Consider the following 12,190-nt stretch of genomic DNA (forward strand, 5'->3'; position numbering starts at 1 on the left):
ATGTGTTCCAGACATCAGAATTTCTTAAGTCAGTTCCTTCAAACTGCCAACAGCATGGGAGGAGATACTGTGGAAGCAGGAAAGAATGACCTCATTCCCCCAAATGAGGTCAAAGAAGAGGGAACTCTCCAAAAATGTGATATATAAGCATGAGTGTTATAAAATACTCTGTTCCCTCAACTGCAGCCCTGGCATCTAGTCTTACTGTTTGCCCTCTTATAACCTTTCTTTTTCCTGCTTGATGGGGATTTTTCATTCTTTATTAAAATGATGTCTACTGACAAAAATGAGACTGAAGTTTCCTGTATGCTACATGCATTCCTTAATATCACATATCAAAAAAGTTCCAGTAGACCTTGAAAACCTGCAGGGCTGGGGGTGGAGAGGAAGTCTTGGTTTGGGCCACTAGCTTTGATCTTGGCAGTGGGAATAGCTGGGTCCTGAGGAGAGGAGCAGCTGGCATGATGGTGACTAAGGGGTATTGGAAAGGCTGAGTGGGCTTCATTGATCTTCATGAAGAGCACAGGAGGAGGAGAAATGTCTTGGCCAAGGTGGGTGATGGTGGGAGGCAGCAGGGGCGTGGGCAGCAGGGATAGACTGAGCTCACAGGTCAGCCATGCAGCTGTGACAGTATCTAGGTGAGCTGCTGCTGCAAATACACTTGCCTGAAACAAGGTCTGACAAACCAGGGCAATCTCAGAAATTTCTTGTGTTTGCTGTCAGTGGGTGCAGCTAACATGCTTCAAATGAACCCGAAGGAGGGTTAGGGATGAGAGTGACATGAGTGCATCTAAGCATGACACTGTAGCAACTTGGCTTAAAATGATCCTTCAGTTTATAGAGAGTGGATAGGGAAACAAGAATATATAGATGAAATCACCTCTATACTGATGATCCAGACACCCAGTTAAAATGTTGGGACCTGCACTTGAAACAGATGCTAAAACATGAAACGCACAGCAGCCAAAAAAGGTACGACTTGGAATGAGGGAATGTGAAAGGGAATTTATGGCAAGAGGCTGAAGAAACTCCACCTGTTTGGTTTACCAAGAAGAGGAGTGAGATGACTTGATGATATTCCACATCTTTAGGAGTGGTCACCAGACATCCCAGAATTGCCTTTAAGGAGAAAGCAGAAATCCCTGAGTGGGAAGCCTACCAACCCTGGTTAGAAATTAGGACATGTTTTTAGACATGAGCGTGAGAGTAGGCACTGGAACAATGTGCTAAGCTGTCAACTCATCAGCTCTTCAGTTCTGGCAGTGTTTCTGTCCAAAAGACATGTACTGGCCAAATACAAAACACAGTCACTGCCCCTTCAAACTGGTCCTTGAACACCATGTCAGTTTCATCCCCAAACTTGCAAAAATTTTAGAAGCAGCCAAAACTGGCTGGTTACCGCAGTATTACCACCTCCATTCCCGTCTTCTCTAGTCCCTGTACACTCTTTGGGGTCAATAGTTCCTATGTCTAGTGGACAGCCGGAGCTTGCTCACCGCAGGTGCCAGGACCACTTTCTGTCACTCAAAGCCTCTCCTCCCCACACCGCTGCTCTGGGGCAGCCGCCATCCCTGCTCTTCATGAGCACCCGCACCAGCTTGCTTGTCTCAGAAGCCTTCAGGGGACAGCGCGGTCGCCTCCGGGCCGTGTAATGCCCGCGGGGCGCACCTGCTCGGAGGGTGAACTCCCACTCCCCTCTGGCACGGCCTGCCCGGTGCCGGGCGGGCCCTGAGCCGCCCCGCCCGACCCGCGGTGCCGGCGGCCGGGCGCTGCCCGGTGCCCGCCGCCAGGGCTGGGCGCGTTTCTTGTGGAAATCCCGGCGCCTCCAGCTCCGCCCCGCGCGTGTCCGTGGGCTGGGGCCGGGCGGGGAGCAGCCCCGGCCGCCGCCGCCCCGCCCCGCCATGCCGCAGCCGTAGGCAGCCGGCGGCCGCTCGCAGCCCTCGGCCTCCGCGGCCTCCGGGCCGATGGGCAGCCTGCTGAGCGGGGTCAGCTTCAAGGAGCCCACCACGGTGGAGGACTGCGACTCCACCTGGGAGACCGACTCGGAGCCCGAGGCGGCGGAGCCGCGGCGGCAGGAGGGGGTGTGCGCCGCCGCGGGAGGCGGGGAAGAGCCGCCCGAGCCGCCCGCCGCCGACTGCCGGCCCGGGGAGCCGCCGCCGGCCCCGCCGGCGCAGGAGGACGCGGAGCGGGCAGAGGCGGACGCCGCCAGCCCAGAGCAGGTACCGGCAGCGCCGGACGCGACCCCGCCTCGCCCTGCCCTGCCCTGCCCTGCCCGCGGGCGGGAACGGGCGGACCGAACCGAGCCGAGCCGAGCCGAGCCGCGGTCCGGGCGGCCCCGCTCCCGCTGCTCTGCGGCACTCGCGGGCCCGCGCTGCTGCCGGCGGCACCTGCCAGCGCCCGGAGCGGCTGGGGATAACCCAGCGCTGCATCTCCGCTAAGGACGAGCCCGGTTTTATCTCTGCCCATCCCTCCCCTGTCATTATTGGGAGAAAATCGAGGCCTTGGTGTCGTTGACATTCCCGCTGCTGCTATTTCCAGGGAAGGCTGTGTTTTAAATTAATGTGGCCTCTTCATTAAACAGGATAAAAATCTGAATATTCAATCCTATGTGGCAATGGAATTGTGACTCCTCGGTGGGTGTGACGAATTTTCAGAGCGAGTTTCTCTTCTTCAGGAAGCTTGGTAAATGCCGAGCTTAAAGAAATAAGATGTTCTTTTGACAATAATTTTATGTAGGGTGGAGTAGCTGGGTCTTTTTTTAGGTTGCTAGATATATCGTGTTTTGGTTGAGAGACCAAACAAAATTAAGTAAGCCTAAGTGTCTTTCCCGTTTCTGCTTGTTACATGGTGATACTAGTGCCGGATAACCAAGTGTCAAGGGGTGTGTCTTGTTCAAGCAAGTGTGTTTTGCCTGCAGGTATGGTCAAAGCTGGTTTTGTGAAAGGAGGAAGGAACATAGTTGCTTGTTTGACATTAGTGTACAGTTGATAAGCTGTAGGATGGGCAGTAAGAATGGCAAATACCCAGTGCAGTCCCAGAGAACTTCCTCTTTTAAACTTGACTTTAACCTATTACATGTATTGCAAGGAGTAGAATGAAATAATTTTAGTTACTATTTTCCACAGGGTGCAATAGTAGCAATTAAGTCCATGTACGTGACTTTTTTTGTTTGTTTGGGGTTGGGGTTTTTTTTAAGTACTATGATTTCCTCCTCAAATATGGTGGTGTCTCTGCGTCTCTGCATTTTCAAGATCAGTTACTTATTTCATCTTGTATTAGCACTTGCCAGATTACTTTGAAGTCTTGCATTTAGAAATGACAATCAGACTTGATTTAGCTCAAATTCAGCCTCTTTGGAAGGACAATTCGTGGTCTTGCTTTTGTATTTTAGACTAATTATTTTAACTTATGTTTAAAGTGTGTTGTGTAAGTATTGAGCAGGGAAATTTTCAGTGTTTGACGAAACAGCAGACAAATACATGCACTTATGTTTGTTTACATTGCTGAAATCCATAATGAAAAGTAATTATTTGAATATTATACAAGTATGCTATTTAGGGGGTTTGTGTATGATTATTATCTGCTTTCTGTTTCAGAGTGGTGATGGAGCTGAGCTGACAGCCAAGCCAAAGAGAAGCTTCTACGCAGCAAGAGATTTATACAAGTACCGACACCAGTATCCAGTAAGAGCATTTTATGGTTTAAAATTGTCTTTTCAGTAAAAACACGTTCTAAAACCTTTGTGTTGAACAACACAAAGTACAAGAAATGAGAACCAAAAAGCTGATACACAAACCAAAAAGCTGACACACAACATATGCGAGTGGGAGAGAAATAATGTCTTTTCATCCAGGCAAACAGGCAAGCACATGATATGTGTAAGCCTGGGAAGTGTGGTTGGAGCCCAGGAAAAGGCTGATGCCTTGGATATCAAAGAGGATAGATCATAGAATTTGCCTGACTGATTATTTGTCTCTCACGTTCCTTGAGACCGAAGGGGGAGGGTGCTGCTATTCTTGCTGCTGCCTCAGTAGGAGAAGGTACCAGCCATAAAGAATTTTCAGATCCTTAAACTGAGTCTTTAAGTGCATGACTAGAACTCTGTGGTTCCTAAAACTCTGAATTTTTTTGTCCTTAAATTATTCAAAGAGGCCAATATCACTTTCTGGATAGTCTTGGTAGGTTTTTGTGGGCTGATAATGTCCTGTTTCCTTTCTTTTAGCAGAACTTTAAAGATCTTCGGTATCAAAATGACTTGTGCAATCTCCGGTTTTACAAAAACAAAATCCCATTTAAACCTGATGGTGAGTAATCTGCCACAATAACAGTGATACCAAAAGAATGATCACTAATGACAGTAGCAAATTGAAACAGTAGTGATAATTAAGACAAATTAAAGGTGTATAGTAATATATTGAACATGAACCTCCCATGTTGGAGTAGCACATTGATAACACGAGAGCAGTTTGTGCTTAGAACAGAGTTAGCTTTCACTCTAGGAAGGTGCTGCTTTTCTTAGACATTATCAACATGAAGTAGTACACGGCGTTGTTAGTACCACTGTTTTTGGCAGTACCTTTTAGTAAACAAAGATAAAGTTCTTCCACTATATTGCACCAACTTGCTGTTTGAATAGGAGTGGCAGTGATCTATGGGGATAACCCTGGAATTGTGTAAGGGGAAAAAATGTGCTTTAATCTTTTGTGAGATTATTGTAATAACAATAATAAAGCCATTTCTCAGTGTCCCTAGTGGTTCTGGTAGTGGAGCAAGAACCTCATATGCAGCATTCTGCACAAACACAGGAGAAGCTAAAAGATGACAAGCCCTACTCTAGAGAGTTTGCAGTTGACATATGAGAGACAACAGGATAGCAGACAGATGGGGAAGCAGGAGGAGGCAATAAAGCAGTCTTGGTTAGGGTGATAGACAGGAGTCTCAGCACATGAGAGCTTAGCCATTAGCAAAAAAGACAAACTGAAGCCAAAAATAAGATTTTCTGAATTTTAAAAGACCGGTGACAAGGTTACTTTGAAGGTATTTGCCAAAGGATCCTCTCAGCATGAGAGTGATTTGGTAGGAAATAGTGAAGTGCATGTTGGAGTGCAGAAGGAGTGAGATGTGTAGGCTGCCTCTGAGGCAGGATCCTGTTGGAAGCAGGATCAGTCTCATAGCAACAAATGGGTTCTGATAAGGTAGTGAGGGACAGGTCACAAAGGCTTTGGAAGGGAAGGTGTATAGTTTTTGTTTGATGTTACAGAGCAAGGTTTCACAATGGAAGAATGCAAAGCAAAAAAAGCAGGTCAGTATAAAAAAGTAACAGTCTAGAAAGATGATCTTCCCAGCATTCAGGGTAGCTGCATTCAGCAGCATTCAGGGTAGGTGTAAGCATGACAAGAAAGCACTTTTCAAGGTCAGGAAAAAAAGTTGAGATGCAAAGTGTGAGAGTTCCGATAGGAAGCTGGTTGGAAAGGAATGTTACACAGAAGGTTGTAAAAATGTACACACTGAAAAGTTGAAGATGAGAACTGTTTATAGACAAGATAGCAGTAATACCCTTAGCATGTGAGAAGATAACTCAGGTTGTGAAAGAAAGATAAGACTTTCGCTTTAGCTGACTTGTGCTTTATCTAGATACCCATAGACAGATGCTTTTAGTCAGTTTTAGCTTGACTGGAAGAACAGGTGGGTCTGGGAATTGCCAGTAAAGAAGTAGCAGATTTGGGAGACATTACACAGAGAACAGATATAGAAAGAAAGCTAAGGGCAATGAGGTCTGTGTGAACCTGGGGACCATATGGCTCTGAAACTAAAAGACAGAAATGGTTATGGGGAAGAGCTCCTTTAAAGGTCCAAAATGAAGGAGCAGTTCAAGAGGATTAGCTATGAAAAGAGATAGTCATGAAAGCTGTAGGAGGGCTTCCCTCCCAAAATTTGTAAAGAGTAACATTTCTCTTAGTATTGTAGGAGAAAACCACAGTTTGTAATGTCAAAGGTAGCTGATAAACCATGGAGGCTGACATGTTGTTGGCTGTGAACTCTGGCTATGCAGAAGTTTGTTTCCATTCAGAATGGAAAAGAGTAACCACCACCTTGACCCAAGTCTGTGGATCTGTGAGAGTGTTTGGAGGGAGTTTTAGCTACCAGGTTAAGGACTGAAATAATGGAGAATGTTGTTTAAAAAATCCCGAAACATTTCTAGTGCAATACTAGATGTGAAGTTTAGTCCCATGACCTACAGATTTAGTTTGTGGTTCTGGATCAGAGCTGGCCTTTGTCTCTCTGCCCTGGGTCTGAGCAGCAAGTTTTCCAATACTTGAAATATAGGTTGGATATGATACAGTGATAGTGAAGGTCCTCTTTCCAAGGTCCTTTTCCAGCTTTTCCTACACTAGAAAGCCCATGTACTTACCAGCCCCTTAGAATGAAATTAGCCCCTTAGGCTAGCTGTTTTTTTCACTTCTTAGATAAAAGTATTAAATGTGTCCTCCTTTGCCATTTAGACCCAAATGGAAAATTTCACTGGGTGAAGAGGCATCTGAAATGTATAGTAGGAGACTATCTACACGGGGCTTTGGGATTTTTAGGTTGCTCCTATGCTGTTTGGCTTTGGGAGGTGCTGTGCAGCAGTACTGAAACTGTTGTTGGTTTCAGAGTAGAAACAGACAAACACAGTGCTCATTCATGGAAAGATATTGTACAGCTTTGGGAACAGGGACCATCCTTTTATGTATTTTGTATATCTGTGTAGAACCTGGAAAAGTGCCCTGGCCCGTGACTGAATTCCATGAGCAGTCTCAGTGTTGTGCTTGGTCACTATTAACTGAGAAAGATTTCCCAATCATAATGGTATTTGCAGCTTCCAAGGTATTAGAGATCCCTGGTATGGGAGATTTCCTAAAGAGTTGAGGTTTTCTTCTATGAAGATTAGATAGATAGATAGATACATACATACATAGATAGATGGATAGCTGCAGAGTTTTATCTTGTAAAATAAATGATAGGTGATTCACAGTGCAGTGTCTTATGGGAGCAGTTTGTTAATTCCCAGTCAGTGTGATAAAGGGATCTATGACATGAGAATTCTTGTATATATTTTACATAGGTTGCTGTCACATTCCTTCACTTTTTGTTAACCCAGTATAAGTCAATTTGTTTTGTTTATATTGACATTTTATAAGTACCTTATTTTTTAATTAGGTTTTAGTAACTAAATTATTTTTCAATTAAAATTAATTTATGGCTGCAATAGACCTTATTTCACATAGTATATGAAAGACAAAGTATGTGTTCTGTCATTATTTTAACATGCTGGTTGTGATGGCTACCTAACAGTTTTTCAAATTATTTTTATGCAGGGGTTTATATTGAAGAAGTCCTAAATAAATGGAAAGGAGACTATGAAAAACTGGAACATAACCACACTTACATACAGTGGTTGGTTAATTATTACCTATTTATGTTTCAAAGCATTAATTTGATTAAGCATTCTTATACTGAGCCATAATGCACTTCTTCTTTTAACAGGCTTTTTCCACTAAGGGAACAAGGTCTGAACTTCTATGCTAAAGAATTAACTACCTATGAAATTGAGGTAATTCAAATATTGAGCTCCATACAAACCATCACTGTAATTTTAATGCATAACTGCTTTTTGTAATGTAGAGTTGTCTTATACGATGCAGAAGTACTTGCTTTAGTGCCATTAAGAATTTTGGACATATTTTTACATATTCTTTGTCCATTAGGAATTCAAGAAAACAAAAGAAGCAATTAGAAGATTCCTTTTGGCTTACAAAATGATGTTGGAGTTTTTTGGTATAAAACTAATTGATAAAACTGGAAATGTAGCACGAGCTGCTAACTGGCAAGAAAGATTTCAGCATTTGAATGAGTAAGTAATGACATTCACTTCACTCTCTAGAATTGCTATAGAATCTCTTTATCCTTTTCTTTTTTAGAGAAAGCAAAGATATTTTTTCCAAAGACTGCCAGGAAAAAAAGGGGAAAAATAAATAGTTGATGCCTGGTTTGTGCTTCTTTCTGTATGTTCCTCTTTCCCCTTTTTTTGATTGTTCTTCTCACTCATTGCCAGTTGGACTGACATCATTGAATTCCTTGAAAATACAATTTTTAGATGGTGCTGAAGAAGATCCCAGCTTCAAACTAATTTGTCGTACTGAATTTGTTTTCACCCAATCCCAAAGTGCTGCTTCTCACTTAGGAAAAAACAAGTGACTTGTCTTTGTATTTACATTTCTTTTTGAGAAAGATTAAATTCTCCACACCTGTATGAAAGTTAAGTAAAAAGATTTCCCTCCCTCCTCAAAACATGAAATACTTTGTATTTAAATTTTTTTTTAATTGAAATGCTGATCTGGAAAGGTTTAAACATGTTATGTCAAGCCTTGGCCCAATGTTCAGTAAATTATATCAGTTGCTTTACATTGGTATTGTGTGGATCCTAAGTTTGTACTGAATTTTGTCTCATACAGATTAATTGTACCAAAACCTCTTTTCAGATCTTTTTCTCACTTCCTAATATCTCTGAGCTTAGAGCTGCAGGATGTTTTCTTGCAGCATTTTCTTCTCCTGTCATGATAAAAACTTGTAGGTACAGTTCTGATGGATTCCAGGTGAATAGTGGGAATAATTTGTTAATAATTTTACATTAACATTGTATGAGCCAATATGGATGTGGGCACAGACTCAGGCCACAGATAAAACAGGTTTTCAGGAAGCCCAGATGTTACTGCATGCTTTCACTCCTGTTCTTTGAGTAGCTTCGGTTTTAAGTCAGGATTTGGGACTCTCTGTGCCTAATTTATCCATCTAAAATTCAAACATAAAAGTTCTGCTGCATACTGACGTGTGCTCCACAAGGGAAAGGCCTTTTCACAAGCACTTGCAGAAGACAATTAGTTCCTTTTCTCTTTGATATTTCCTACAACAGTGGGACTTACTCTCCAGAGGTGCCTGTATTTCCCCCAGCCTTGACTGTATCAGTAGTGCAGGTGCTAGTCTGGACTGGAGACCCAGCTTTTAAATACCCTGAGTGAAGTGCAATGAGCCCTGTTCCATAGCTGCACCATGAATACACTAGAAACCCTTTTGTTTACAAAGTGACTGGGTTTTCTCTCCAGAAGGAGAACAGCATAGAATCGTTAAAAAACCTGTGGGGTCATTGAGTCCAATCTTTGACCAAACACCACCATATCAAATAAACCATAGCAGTAAGTGCCACATCTGCTCATCTTTTGAACACTGCCAGGGATGATGTTTCCACCACTTCCCTGGGCAGCCTGTTCCAATGCTTAACCACTCTTTCAGGGAAAAAATTTTCCTCCTGCCCAACCTGAACCTCAGCTTGAACCTATTTCCTGAACCTATTTCCCCTTGTCCTGTCAGTTGTTGCCTTGGACAAGAAACCAACGCCCCTTGCCACAGCCTCCTTTCAGGCAGCTGTAGAGAGCAATAAGGTCTCCCCTGAGCCTTTGTTGCTCCAAAATAAAGAACCCCACTACCTTTAGCTGCTCCTCATAGGACTTACAGCTTCCAGACCCTTCACCAGCTTTGTTGCCCTTCTCACACAGCAGAAGGAATCAAAATCAGTATGTTTGATTTTATTTGCTCTCAGCTCTCTCCCCCAGTGCTTTTTACAAACACTAATTTTCACTCACAACATCCTAGCAGAGGAGGTGCTAGTAAGCTTCATCAGCTTTGAGAAAATATAGGAAGTCTGAAGTACATATCTGAAGTGATAAAAAGGACTGAGGAATTGCAGTTCCAGTTCTGTATTTGTAAAGCGGGTTTTTTTCCTGATTCAATAGAATTTTTTTTACCCATTTCTTTCAAAGGTCTCAACATAACTACTTGAGAATCACTAGAATTCTGAAAAGCCTTGGTGAACTTGGATATGAGAGTTTCAAATCTCCCCTGGTAAAATTTATTCTGCATGAAGCTCTTGTGGAAGATACCATTCCCAACATTAAGCAAAGTGCTCTAGAATATTTTGTATATACTATTAGAGACAGAAGAGAAAGGAGGAAACTACTGAGATTTGCCCAGCAACATTATACACCCTCAGAGCATTTTATCTGGGGACCTCCAAGAAGACAGAAGTCAGAGGGAAGCAAAGCAAGTAAAAAGCCAGCATCTCCAGTTTCCATTCCCAACAGTCATATTTCTAAGCATAAGAAACCAAAAGAGCCTAAGAATACATCAGCAAGTGCAAGCTCAGCTGGTAAAATAACTGAAGAAAGAAAGGTAGAATTCACAAAAAATGGGGAAGAAAATGATCAGGATGAACAAGAAGTGAACTGTGATGCTGATAGGCAGAACAACAGTGAAAAGAACAGTGACACTGATACCAGTCAACTTTCAAAATCAGAAGAAATTAATGATAATTCAGACAGAAAGGAGGATGCTTCTTATTCCAAAAAAGATGATGAAAATCTGAACAATGACTGTGGAAATCACCCAGATGTTATAGAGGAAGATGTATGTAAAACTGAGAATTCTTCAAATGACCCATCAACAGATCTACAAGATAACCTTGATAAGGATACACTTTCAGGGGGGACCACCACAAAAACTAAGGATGAGCTCAAACCATGAGTCTGAGATTTTAAAAATCCTTGTTTCACTTTAAATGAAGCAAAATTATTTATTGCTTGTTAATTTTGGTTGAAATTTCCATCTAGTGTTAGTTTACAAGACTATGCTTGTTGTAAATGCATCAGATTAGGCTTCTGGTAGGTTAATGAATTTTGGTTTTTTCAATCTCAGTTTATCAGCAGTCAGCCAGGTGTATCTCTTTAAAACAATTGTGCATATTGAAAGCTAAGAAATTCATTATCTTTTCCAGACAGATTGCACAGAAAAGCTTATCTACTTTTTAAAATTCATCCAGTATTGAAAAAAAAATAAAGTGTAACAACTAAAAAGCCTTGGAACATCAAAATTTTAAGTTTCCTTTAAGCTTGCTTTAAGTTTTGTTTTCCATTTAGGAAATTACTAGAAATTATTTCAAAACCACAGTGTTTTACCCTAGTGGTTACTTTTTTAGGAACCATGGTCGTGATTAATAGCAGTATTTGCACAATATCTTTTAGCTTAGATTAGCATCTTTGTTGGAGGCACTTAACAATTGATAGCATATATCATGTCCTGTACAGCTGGGAATCAGTGTGTATTGAATAAAAGTTTCAACTTAAGAGAAACTGTATCCAGAGTTTTTGGATACAAGGGAAGCTGCACTTTAGACTTCTTTTAGTCCCTGTTAAATTCTCCTTTCTCTTGACTCATTTGTTACAACTAATCTGGGAGGGGGGATCTCTTTGATCTCTCAAATTTGGTCTCAGTTTGAAAGCTCTCTGTTACTCAGCTGTAACAAGATGACTCCCCCAGCTGAGTTCAGCACCTGGAAAGCCTCTCAAGAGCTGAAGAGCAGTGTCTTTATCACAGAGCACTGCCTTATCAGCAAAGCCATCAGAGAAAAGGTCACCAGGCATGGCAAGTTGGGTCTCACTTGAACTTCAATGTTTCTTGGCCAGTTTTGGGTAGAATCTGCACAGTGCAGTCACCTATTGCTGGTCTCAGAGACAAAGGCAGTCCTGATACTTCTTTCCAGCTGTCTGTTCCCTTTCTTTGCTCTCTATCATAAGTCTCTCACAGTTTTATGTTACTTTGGTAAGCAATGTAAACTTAAGTTTACAGTCTGTTAAGCCCAGTCTGTTGGCTGGGCTGGAGCCCATCAAGTAAGATTTTCACTGTTAAGATCTTTCCCAGCTTCTACCAAAGAACTGTCTGCTCTCCCTGAGTAGCTGCTTCTGATTTTCTGCTGCTCAAGTCAAATGGTAGTACCCAGCAAGTTAGTTGTGCAGGATATGAATTTAAAAATAATGCAGGTGCAAGTCACACTTCCTACAGTTCTAAAATTCTCTAAAACTTCTGTATGTATTTTCTGTTTAAAAGTGTACATATTATCCACTGCCTTTAATGTATTGCTGATTAAATGTTACGAGGCAAGAGGCTGACCACAGTTTGAGAGTCAAAATGCTACAGGACTTTTTTCAAGTCTTATAACTCTAAATTATGAAGTTTTCAGGGGTTTAGGAGCATAGACAAAATGTCTTGTGTTCTGTTTTGCTAATGCCCGTCATGGCAATCCATCATCCATTTTTTCCTC

General features: G+C 42.2%; 1 protein-coding gene across 2 annotated transcripts; it reads left to right on the top strand.

The window, feature by feature from the left end:
* Positions 1–1,910: 1,910 nt before the first annotated feature.
* On the top strand, positions 1,911–11,705 carry OGFRL1 (opioid growth factor receptor like 1). 2 transcript variants are annotated; one of them, XM_054279357.1, is made up of 7 exons: positions 1,911–2,219; positions 3,597–3,683; positions 4,223–4,304; positions 7,359–7,437; positions 7,528–7,594; positions 7,749–7,894; positions 9,858–11,705. In XM_054279357.1, the coding sequence occupies exons 1-7, from the start codon at positions 1,965–1,967 to the stop codon at positions 10,615–10,617; spliced, it is 1,476 nt and encodes a 491-aa protein (XP_054135332.1). In that variant the 5' UTR covers positions 1,911–1,964; the 3' UTR covers positions 10,618–11,705. The 2 variants fall into 2 exon arrangements, with proteins under 2 accessions (XP_054135332.1, XP_054135333.1); XM_054279358.1 differs by having other exon boundaries at positions 4,226–4,304.
* The last annotated feature ends 485 nt before the right edge of the window (positions 11,706–12,190 follow it).

Source organism: Melozone crissalis, unplaced genomic scaffold (assembly GCF_028551555.1).
Source record: "Melozone crissalis strain CALT ecotype California unplaced genomic scaffold, PUWL_Pcris_2 ptg000027l_1, whole genome shotgun sequence".
Taxonomy (NCBI): Eukaryota; Metazoa; Chordata; class Aves; order Passeriformes; family Passerellidae; genus Melozone; species Melozone crissalis.